This window comes from Herpailurus yagouaroundi, unplaced genomic scaffold, assembly GCF_014898765.1.
Source record: "Herpailurus yagouaroundi ecotype Mexico unplaced genomic scaffold, PumYag 141, whole genome shotgun sequence".
NCBI lineage: Eukaryota > Metazoa > Chordata > Mammalia > Carnivora > Felidae > Herpailurus > Herpailurus yagouaroundi.
The window spans coordinates 38,646,396-38,658,710 of NW_024412396.1; the positions used below are offsets into that span (position 1 = coordinate 38,646,396).

General features: G+C 37.8%; 1 protein-coding gene and 1 long non-coding RNA gene across 2 annotated transcripts in view; one reads left to right on the forward strand and one right to left on the reverse strand.

Annotated features, from left to right (window-relative positions):
• KCNH5 (potassium voltage-gated channel subfamily H member 5) overlaps positions 1–12,315 on the reverse strand; it is a 314,764-nt gene that overhangs the window by 237,470 nt on the left and 64,979 nt on the right. The window contains exon 6 of the mRNA XM_040477339.1: positions 7,841–8,233. Coding sequence (XP_040333273.1) covers positions 7,841–8,233 — 393 coding nt within the window. The remainder of the gene's footprint in view (positions 1–7,840; positions 8,234–12,315) is intronic.
• LOC121031879 (uncharacterized) lies at positions 8,006–10,934 on the forward strand. The gene is made up of 3 exons (XR_005790946.1): positions 8,006–8,108; positions 9,416–9,512; positions 10,864–10,934. It is a non-coding gene; the product is annotated as an uncharacterized LOC121031879 (long non-coding RNA).

The following is a 12,315-nucleotide window of genomic DNA, read 5'->3' on the forward strand; positions in this document are numbered from 1 at the left end:
TAAAAAAAAAAAAAAAAAAAAAAAAAAAAAAAAAAAAAAAAAAAAGATTATGTAATCTCTACCTATACCACTCAAACATTATTGCAAATTATCTGTAGGCTTTAATGAAAAAGTAATGGCAACGAAATTGTATTAAATAGCAATTTCTAACATGCTCTATTTAGTTGAGGGTCTGAAATTCAACAGAAGTGAGAAAAAGAAATCAGAGGCTGAAAAAGTCACCAAAATCTATAAGTAAAATTAGCCTCTTTAATTTCCAATTCTTGTTTTGATGGCTAGATAAGAAACAAAAAATATGCAATGTAAATATGTATGCCAAAACATAATAATGCATGTGACAGCTTCATAAGCATAAACTGCAAATAATAATAATAATAATAATAATAATAATAACAATGTAGAAATGTTTTGCCATAAGCTTTTCAGAAAATTTAAAATATTTATATACTTCCACTTAGCAGTAGCTGACCGATCCATTTTGCCCCCTGAAACAATACATTAGTGATCTTTTTCCCAATTTCAATGTGTCACGGCCTAGTTTATCATGTTTATTAGCACTTACTAATACCACTCTCTGTCCTGTGTATATCAGGTTTCCTATGTCCACTTACACTATCAAATGGTGCTACCTGCAGCTGCCATATCTTTCCCTAATGCCCTATAATTCATTTCCAGGCCTCCCAGAAATCACGTTCCGTGGACCACCCAGAGTGGCATTCAAACACACATACACAAGAGCTTGAAATAAGATAAAAACAGAGAGGGAGGCAAACCTTAAGAGATTCATAAATACAGAAAATAAACTAAGGGTTGCTGGAGGGGAGGTGGGTGGAGAGATGGGTTAAGTGGGTGATGGGCATTAAGGTGGGCACTTTTCTTCAGGACAAGCACTAGGTGTCCTATATAAAAGATAAAGCACAGGGGCGCCTGGGTGGCGCAGTTGGTTGGGCGTCCGACTTCAGCCAGGTCACGATCTCGCGGTCCGTGAGTTTGAGCCCCGCGTCAGGCTCTGGGCTGATGGCTCAGAGCCTGGAGCCTGTTTCCGATTCTGTGTCTCCCTCTCTCTCTGCCCCTCCCCCGTTCATGCTCTGTCTCTCTCTGTCCCAAAAATAAATAAACGTTGAAAAAAAAATTAAAAAAAATAAATAAATAAAAGATAAAGCACTGGGTTCTACTCTTGAAGCCGAGACTATATGGTATGTTAATTAACTTGAATTTAAAGAAAAAAAGAAAAAAAGAGCTTGATTCTGGGGCACCTGAGGGCACAGTCTATTGAGCAACTGACTTCAGCTCAGGTCATGAGCTCCTGAGTTCCCGCCTGCATCCTCAGCTCAGAAATCCTGTCTCCCTCTCTCTCTGCCCTCCCCCCACTCACGCTTTCTCCCTTAAAAAAGAATAATAATAATAAAAAAAAAAAAAGTGCTTGATTCTATTCCTTGGATTCCTCGTTACATTTTTACCCTGGGTTATGGTTTCTAGGAAATCTGCATTACGTCTTCTCAAACAGAACATTTTCCTCTAATGGACGCTGTCTTCCATGCCTCACAACTCTCTTACAGAATCACATATTCAGTTTGTGAATTCCTAGTAAATCAAATTACCTTCAGAGTGCACATCAACTGAAACAATGTTGAAAATAAAGAGTTATTAAGTCCTGCACCCGCATCACATTAAAGGATTAAACTGCTATTTTCAGATTCATACTCTCCTATTCCCAAGCCACCACCAGCTCACTTCATCATAAGTTTTATGTCATTGTACAATGTACTAAAACCTTGCTAATACGTCATTGCTTCAGGTCAGTGAGTCACTGATATGCACGAAGAATAAGAAAGGATTACCAAGGAGATGGGCCACATTGTCCCCTATCACAGGTCTTAGAATCAAGCTGAGGGGAAAAAAAATACACAAAGGAAATAATAATATCCTCTCAGGAAAATTCTACAAGTAAAATTCACTCATGTCTCTATTCCCATTTATTCCTTATAACCACCCTGTGGTGTAAGTAATTGGGTATTCCTTCCTTTTTCTTACAGACACAGAAACTGAGAGCCAGAGTAACCATCCCAAAGGCTCACAACAAACATATCCTAAGGAAGGAATAAGACCCCAGGTCCCACAACAAATGGTATGTGTTCATGAGCACATACAAAGCAACAAAAGAAAAATAACTTCAATTACATTAATGTGCACTCATGTACGTAAATGAAGATGAAATACGATGAAGATATTCATTAGAGTTGCTTTGGAATAATTACTTTTTTAAAAAAGGCCCAAAATGGGAGTCACTTGTGCTAAGCCCACCTGTGTCACAGAACCGAGACTTAACATCAACTTGATTGCAGTTTCAGCCTCTCCCAGGAATGTAATCTTAACCAGTCCATCTGGAATTACCTGGTCAGCACTAATGAAGTAACCTGCCTGATAGACACCTGGCCTTCCCCTAAATGAAGGTGACGTTGCCTGAAATAACCCACTCTTTGCTAATTATGTCTTTGTCTTGCCCCCTTCTGCCTATAAAAGTCTTCTGTGTTGTACAGCTCCTCAGAGCTCCTTTCTATTTGCTAGATGGGAAGTTGCCCAACTCATGAATCATTGAATAAAGCCAGTATGGCCTTTAAAATTTACTCGGCTGAATTTTGCTTTTTAACATAATGTAGGAAGGTTTCCCTGAAGAAGTATGTTCCAGAAAGTTGGATGTCATATAATAGATAATACAGAGTTGATCCACAGGAACTAAACCAGAAAGAAGCCAAAAATGGATAAAATAATGTGATCAAAGAAACTGATGGACATGTGGGTACATCTAAATAAGTATTGAAATTAAATAAGACAACAATTGGGGCACCTGGGTAGCTCAGTCAATTAAGCAACCAATTCTTGGTTTCCACTCGGGTCATGATCTCATGGTTCATGAGTTTGAGTCCTGCATTGGGCTCCACACTGACAATGCAGAGACTGCTTGGGATTCTCTCTCTGCTCCTCACCGGCTCACGATCTCACTCTCTCTCTCTCTCTCACTCTCGCTCGCTCGCTCTTGCTCTCACTCTCTCTCTAAGAAATAAACTTTCAATAAATAAATAAGACTACAATATAATAATTAAAAGGGAAAGTTAAAAATATAGATGTAAAATACAAGACAATAATAATTTCAAAGATGAGATGAACAAAGGTCCTTGAATTAATTAGGAAAAGAGTAAAGATACTAATAAGCCACATAATGATGCTAGAAATGTTAAGAGTAATCAGGGGCACCTGGGTGGCTCAGTGGGTTGAGCATCCCACATTGGCTCAGATCATAATCTCATGGTTTGTGACTTCAAGCCCCATATTAGGCTGTGTGCTGTCAGTGCAAAGCCTGCATCAGATCCTCTGTCCCCCTTTCCTTCTGCCCCTTCCCCACTCATTCTCTCTCCCTCTCTCTCTCTCCCTTTCTCTCTCTGAAAAATTTAAACATTTAAAAATAAATAAGTAAAATTTTAAAATATTTTTAAAAAGAAATGTTAAGAGTAATCAATTAACAGAAAAACTTCCAAACTAATGGAAGATATCCAGTAGGTGAGAGAAAAAAATCAATCCAAAAAATAGAAGAAAAAAGAAAAAAGGAATAAAAACAGAGAGAAAAGAACAAAGGTATTTTAAAGTAGAGAATAAAATGCTTTACGTAAATAAAAATGTAATTAATCTCAAAATATATGCATAGATTAAGCTTGTCAGTTAAGACTCTCAGAATTTACTGCTTCCAATTCTGTGTCTCCCTCTCTGTCTGCCCTCCCCTGCTTGCTCTCTGTCTCCGTCTCTCCCTCTCTCTCTCTCAAAAAAATAATATACATTTTTTAAAAAGCCTCTCAGAATCTATATAAGATAAAGATACAGCTAGAGTTTAATAATCTATAATAATAAAATTTAAAAGATGTATCTATATATGCCAATACTACATGAAAGCTAATTTAGCTTTATTGATATCAAGTTAAATAGATCTTGAACAAAAACAATCATTAAGGACAAAGAAAGTTAGACAATAATGTTGAGGAAATCTCCCAGACAGTGTAGCAAAAATAGAAAGTGTTGGAAAATTGGAAAGAAGAAAAAAACAAAACTAGAAGGCCAATCCAATCCATATAATGTCTGAATAAAAGGAATGCCAGCAAGAGAAGCGAGGAGAAGGGTGGAGAAAATAATTTCAGGAAAAAGAAATTAAGACATAAGACACACTTTTCCAGATTGAAAAGGGCCACCATCAGTGCCCAATAAAACTGATGAAAATGGACCCCACACTAAGGCCTATCATCAGAAAGTTTCAAAACCCAGAGACAAAGAGAGCACACCAAACTTCCAGAAAGAGAGAACAGGTGCCATGTAAAAGGGCCAAAATCCTAGTGGTTACAAGTTTCTTAACAGTTTTTAGAAGATGGACTACAATGACATTATGTCTTTCAAAATTCTGAGGAGAAATTCTCTCTAGCCTAGAATGTTATAAGTAGCCAAATGGTCGATCATGTGGGAGGTGGGAGCAAAAAAATTTGTTTAAGAAAATGATGTTGATAGGGGCACCTGGGTGGCTCAGTCGGTTGAGCTTCTGACTTTGGCTCAGGTCATGATCTCACAGTTTGTGAGTTCGAGCCCCACGTCGGGCTCTGTGCTGACAGCTCAGAGCCTGGAGTTTGCTTGGGATTCTGTATCTCCCTCTCTCACTGTGCCCCTCCCTCATTCATGCTCTGTCTCTCTCTCTCTCTCAAGAATACATAAAACATTTAAAAAAAAATTTTTTTAAATGATGTTGATAGAATATTGCTTGCATCGATGTAATGAGAGAACATTTAAACAATTGGCAGAGAGCTTAGTGTTTGAATTAGTGATAAGTACATAAAACCAAGCAAACAATAAACCCAGACATTTATTAATGCTTGGGAAAATGTAAAGTGCAGGAAAACAATCATAGCATGTTTAAGGTTCCATATCTGTAGTAATAATGTTGTGAACACCTAATACTTATTGAATCAAAAGGATGATATACCTGTATTGTGAGAACTAGGTGATGGGATGGACATATTAAGAGTAGGGAGAAAATGCCATTTGCGAAGTCAAAGACAAGGCCTCAAACTGAAAAATCAGGGACACCTGGGGGGGGGCTCAGTCAGTTAAGCATCTGACTCTTGATCTCAGCTTGGGTCTTGATCTCAGGGTCATGAGTTCAAGCTCCGATACTTTAAAAGACAATTAAAAATTAAAAAAAGAAAAAGAAAAGAAAAACCAAGAGGTAGGTAGGTAATCTTGTTGTTTGCTGACATGCAAGCAATAATAAAAGAATCTCCTAAACAATGCGAAAGTGGTTGGCTCTAGGGTTGTTTTTTTTTGTTTTGTTTTGTTTTTTCCAAAATGAGGTAATGTCAATCATTCTGCATAGAAGTGTTACCAATTTACCTTCCCCTTGGGCAATGTATGAGAATACCCACACGTTCACTTTATTAGTTCACGTTCCCTACAGAGTGCTGCCAAGTCAGGGTTACATGTGCAAGAGTTTTACTGAGATGAATACCTGGGAAAGATAAAGGGAAGAGGGAGGAGGCTTCAGACCACAATGCAGGTCTGACACGTCTGAAGAGGTATTGGGTAGAACAGTCTCAGACCACAGTACAGGTAAATGGGGAGCCCCAGAGCAAATGCTACTCAATAGAGGAGTTCCCCATTGAGCAGGAGTCGACTAACTATACTGTTTACCACCATTCTTAATTATTGGCTAAGAGTAGCCTTGGGGAAATATGGCTTCAGTGTATGAAATACAACAGATCAGAAAATGCAGCAGCTGTCAGTCAAAAAAAAAAAGCCTTTATTCATACCATTTGTGTCTTTCTGGGTGTAAATACTCCCACTGCGGCCATGGCCAGTTTCAAGCTACTAGTGTGACAGCGTGATAACTCACTGAATGAATGCTGAGTTCGAAAAAGATGCTAACAGTTGTCTTTCCCAAACCAAGAGCTGGTTGCAGGAAGCTATGAATTGTGCTCTGGGTAGCAGGTTTTCATGAAGGAAGACCTGAGCAGTGCACCTTCTTAGCCACCATACTCACCATCCTAGTGTGTTAGCAAAGTTTTTGTTTGGTTTTTGGTTTTTGGTTTTGTTTGGGTTTTTTTTTTTTTTTTTTGGTGTTTTCTTTTGTTTTGTTTTTTGTGAGAGAGAGAGAGAAAGAGAGAGAGAACAATCGCATGTGGGGGAGGGACAAAAGGAGAGAGAGAATCTTAAGCAGGCTCCGAGCTCAGCAGGTAGCTTGATGTGGGGCTTGATCCCATGACCATGAGATCATGACCTGAGCAGAAATCAAGAGTCCAAAACTCAACCAACTGAGCCACCCAGGTACTCAAACTAAGCTTTGCTTGTAACAACCTGAAAATGGTATGTCAGTGTATAGTTTTACTTTGCATTTTACTTAATGTGCATGAGGCTGAGGATCTCTTGATATATTTATATATTATGTCAAATACATTTATTATTTTTTAACACATTTAATGTATCTTCCCTTTTATGAGCTGAGCCAATCTTTTGATTCCTGTTATTAAAATATTGGTGTCTATGTTCTAAATGACTGAAATCTTAATATATAAATTCATATAGTAAGTGAAATATAACTTCTATCATCTCCTTATCATATTTCACATTTTCAAAATAAACTCCTCTCAACCCTTTCCAGAGGGTAAATAGGAAAGAAATAAATGTACCTTTAAAAGCTTGATGTAAATGGAATCTAAAATTATAAAATAATTTACTATCATTGCTCTTTTTTCTGTAATTTTTAAACTAATGTGTATGGCATCAAAACACAATGTCTGCACTTAACTTTCAGGGAAATAGGGTTTTTTTAATAATATTAAAGTTAAGTGAGCATAGAAATTGTATGGAAAAAAGTCACCGAATAGTTTCTATCTACCTCCCAACATACATAGAATAACAACAACAATGTAGTGGAGAATTTTCCATCTGAGCAGCTGACAAGGACAGAGTAGAATCTTTAGGGAAATTAAGTTTGTAATATTATCATTATGAACATATTTTAATAATAGATGCATTCTATATTGACTCATTTTTATGTTATTAGTTGAGATTATTGGTTGCATCCTATTAGCTTGATGTAGCAAGTTGAAAATCATCCACTATTAAGTTAGAAGTTAGGAAGCTCTGGATAAAGTGGTCTTTTAAGACATTACATATTTTAAGTGTTTGTAATTGTATAGATAACACACTGAATGAGCAGAACCTTGAACTAGACCAGACATCAGAAATCATCCAATATAGTAAGTGAAATATAACAAATGTGCTTAGACAAAATTTAAAGCAAAGGCTATAAAGAAGAACCCAAAAAGGCAAAAATTTAAGACTTTTCCATAAACTTTTTTTTATATTATCTCAATCAAGCACTGCTACCATATATATCTGGAGAGGAGGAGACAAAAGATCTATGGATGCATAGCGTTTTAAAATGCTACAGTTTTCCAAAGAAAATACATCTGTTTCATATCTTTTAGTCAATTACCTAGTTCATAAACTGTTTTGCCCCAAATGCTACGACTTTTCTTCTGTTCCGCCTCCTCCAACCACAACCTCCACTTTTCAAACCACAATTTCCAACCACAACCACTGTCCCAGTAATTGGTATTATCAACCAGAAAGCAAGAAAAGGAAGCAGATGAAAATTAACATAAAGTAATTGAATATTACAATTTATGGCAAGTAGGGTGAAGGCTGAACATGCGGCTAAAAAGAAGTTTCGATTATCTGTAAACTTTTATCTTAATTTTCTCAAAACATATGAACCACAGTACTCAGAAAAAAAAAAGAAACTTACCTCATCCACATTTTCAAAGGCATTGATGATGTCATAAGGTAAACAAGACAACAGATCGATCACAAACCAAGTTTTCAGATAATTCATCCTTATCAGCTTGGGGTCAGAAATGACCTCTCCACCAGGTCCCACAAAAGTCGTGTGAAAATTTAAAACAATGTCAACCAAAAATATAACGTCCACCACACTGTCCAGCACCAGCCAGGCTATGTTGTTCTGCTTCGTTTTGAAGGAAACATTATAGGGAACCATAATGGCGGTGTAGAAGGTAAGAATTAAAATCACCCAATCCCAAGTAGTTTTAAAAGCACAATAGTGTAAAATAATGTGTGGTGGCGTCTTTGGCGCTTCTTGCTTATACTGAGGAAGGATATCTGATCCCAGCTGAAGAACCTAAAAGAGAGACAATGTGCATATAAATGACTTGGACATCTCTGTACAGTTAGTAATGACTTCAAACTCACCAAAACTCAAACCACAGCATAGTTTTCATGACTCCTGGCTTCCAGACTAATCACTCCCCATAGTTCTGTCTCCCACTTTTGAGTTGTACCAAAGTTTGTTCAAAGGAAGTTAATCTGCTGTTCCACCTGGCTTTCTCTCCAGTGGCCAAATATTGGTTCACAAACTGGCCCCCAAACACCAAGGGCAAGAAGAAACCAAAGAAAAAGGCAGACCACACCATATTGTTAGGTGGAAGGTTTAATAAGCTAGGGAACATACCTATGAGGCTTGTAGCAGGAAGCCATGAGACTAGTAGATATCTACCACCCACCCACCAGAATCTTAAAAGATTAAGAGATGCCCTGGTCCGGTTACATATATCATCCAAATGGTCCCCAAAACATCCTACTCTTTCAGCGCTATGTCCTTGAAAATGGTTCCCACTATGGGAACGGTGGGTAGAATGTACATTCGAAGGACAGGAATGAGAAGCCTTCAATTGCCTGGGTTCAGCTCAAGAGTCAACCAGCAGTCACATCCTCTTGATGACTTCCTCCAACACCAACATTGATCCACAGCACTGCTGGAATCCACTTCTGAGACTGCATTCTGTACACTCACTTGCAAGCCTGCCTAAAATCACATCTCTAACTGATTATCCAGCACTTATTTGGGTGACTCACTGTTATCCATTCTTCACACATATTTAGCACCTCAGAGAGCATAACTTTGATTCTGATGGCCTCGCTGAACCCCAGGACCACACTGTTGGTGATCTTGCTGTTGAGTGGGACTCAGCAAGGGCCCTAATGATTGGCATAGTGATATCAGGGTTGTAAATATTATAGCCTACTTTTTCCTTTTCTCCCTTCAACCAGGACTTGAAGAACTGTGTTTTCTGCCCAGATGAATGTTCTCTTTAGGGAAAAAAAATGCTAAATACTCAGGTTTGCTTCTCTATACCTTTTTGGACAAATGGAAAATTTTCACTGCAAGGTTATATGAACCTTGACTTACTCTAAGCAGGTCTAATTAAAGAGGCAAAGACAAAAAGCAGATGACAGAGCAAGAGCAGAAGGCTGGGCAGCACTGGGCAAAAGTAACAAACACTGACTTAGCATTGTTTTGCAGAACATGGAACCTGGAAATTGTGAAAAGGAGTTGAAAGAATAGATCCGAGAGCTCTGCTCCATGCCATCAATGAAGCTAAGGCTGAGTGAACCTATATGTAAGGAGGTTATAAATGTGACTTTCATAAATAGTATTTCCAGCAGCTTTGTCATATTATATATCCAATTATTCAGTGTCTCCAGGGCTAATGGGGTCCAGTAGGAGTCAAAGGGTTACCATAAAATCATAAGTGCATCAATATTTTTTTTTAACGTTTATTTATTTTTGAGACAGAGAGAGACAGAGCATGAACGGGGGAGGGCCAGAGAGAGAGGGAGACACAGAATCTGAAGCAGGCTCCAGGCTCTGAGCTGTCAGCACAGAGCCCGACGCGGGGCTGGAACTCACAGAGCGGGAGATCACGACCTGAGCCGAAGTCAGACGCTTAACCTACTGAGGCAACCAGGCGCCCCTAAATGCATCAATATTTGAATGTAAAAATAGATATAAACAAAAATACCTACTAGCATGTAACTCATAAGCCGCAAAGCAAAGCAAATATACTAGCACTTCTTGAAACTTGAGAGAAAATTATCCTGAAAAGTTTCTGTCATGCATAGAACTTACACAACTGAAAACTATGTATATAATACCCATCATTAATATTTTGAAACATAAAAAACATCAATTGTATTCTCTTTAGTTGTGTATTAAAATTATTGTTATTAGTTTGGGGGCTATAAGAACTATTTCTAAAGATTTTTATGTATTTATCCTCATTATCAGTGCCCAGCCATATTTGTCCCATAAGGTCTTAAATTACTTGGCAGCAAATTTTCTTACCAGGAATGAAAGCTTCATTTGGGGATAGAGCTTTATATATATAATCATGGTTTCTCTCTCACTTTACAACCAATGGTCTATCCATTCCAACTTCACTGTATTAGACATGAAAACTTTCTTCAAAGTCAATGTTAATATTTTACCATCTATATCTACACAGACCATAGACTGAGCACAAAGAAAGTATACTTAGAAAATAAACTCAGTGCCAGGGTGTATTATGACCTTCATGGGCCCTGAGCATTTTTGCTTTCCTGGACCCTTCCTCCAAAAAATATAAAATAAACTAGGAACACCTGGGTGGCTCAGTTGGTTAAGCATCCAACTCTTGATTTCAGGTCAGGTCCTGATCTCACGGTTCATGGGATCAAGTCCTGTGTTGGGCTGTGCACTAACAGCATGGAGGCTACTTAGTATTCTCTCTCTCTCTGCCCATCCCTGCTCTCTCTCTCACTCTCCCTCTCTCTCTCAAAATAAACATTTAAAAATAGATAGATAGATAGATAGATAGATAGATAGATAGATAAAAATTGCATTTTACAACTGCATTGTTGCAAAAAATAAATTAATATTATATATTCAATTTTTTAACCTAAAAGTTTAATTTTTCCTTCTACTGTGAATAGAAATTCAAACATCCCATGGACCCCTAAAAGCACTGTAGCCCCACACACTGTGTTTATAGACAAGCCTGCCCTGCTCAGCACCTCAGCAGAACATGAGATGTCTTCTCTAGAGATGGAATGGGATCACTCCTAAGGTCAGTATTCCCTAAATCTGGTTACAATCTAGAATCATGTGGAGAAATTTTTTAAACTATGGTATACTCTTTCTCAGGCCCATATTTTCAAAACCTTTCTTGGGTGATTATAATGCACAGTCCAAGGTAAAACTCTTGTCTTTTATTTCTTTAGCCATCCAGGACCTAGTTCTTCAGACAGTGACTTGCATATGTAAAAGGATCCAGAAATGCTACAAGAAGACAAGGAGCAGGAGCACGCATGAACAACAAAGGAACACACATGCTTGTGCTTTGATGTCTCTCAGATGCAGAGCACTACTTTCATCTTCACTCTGACGCCAGTGCTTTTATAAAGCAGTGAGTAACAATTCTTCACTTTCATTGCTATTCCACTTGTACTTTCATAAGTGATGAGCCTGAGGTGGAGGGGGTGAAAACACATTTTCCGATGTATTTTTATCCCAATACAGACACATTCTTTCTCTCTGAATATCTGAGAGCATTGACGCTAATAGAATCAGGACCATGGACATGGCATTATTACGGAAGTTTATCTCTCCACCAGTATAAAAGTGAGAAGCTGAAGCCAGTCAGCAGGATATGGGTTCACGTGGACAATAGGGGAACTGCCTACACAGAGACCAGGATCTCTGAAACTGGGAATCGGCCCCAAATGTAGGTGTCCGGATGGAATTGAGATAAAATTTATATTTTTATCTTGGAAATTTATACTTTATCTTGGAAAAAGTGAAAGCCTGAAATTTACCAGCAAATCCATATACTCAGGTTGAACACATTATAAGACTCAGAGTAAAATTTTTGAAATGATATCCTTTTGCTAAATTGATGCTTCTTGTGGGTTAGCCTTTGGATTCAGAGCACATGCAAACAAAATATCTTTTGAGAATCTTGTTATCTCTTCATGTTCTCTGAAATCAAACCTACAACCTGACAGAAAACAATTTTGTGTCTGAGTCAGGTTTGTGAATTAGGGATGGTCAACAAAGAAACTAACAATAATCAAAAGGCAAAGCAAAAAAATAAAAACAAAATAAAATCAGATGGGAAGAAACAGGAATGAAATTTCCTAAAAAATAAAAGTAAAAGAAAATCATGAGCCATTGAGGGGAAGCTTCCCCAGTTGATGCAGAAGAAAAAAACCAACGAATGATTCAGGGTGCTAAGGTAAAAAATTTCCTCTCTATGGTCCCTTTCCCCTTGTTCTTTCCCAGTGGTATAACAGAGAAAAGAAAAATTCTGAATAAGATATCATTAAGACCAGAAAGGAATCATAGCTATGAAAGTCAGCAGTCACAGAAACAAGCTCTTCCACTCC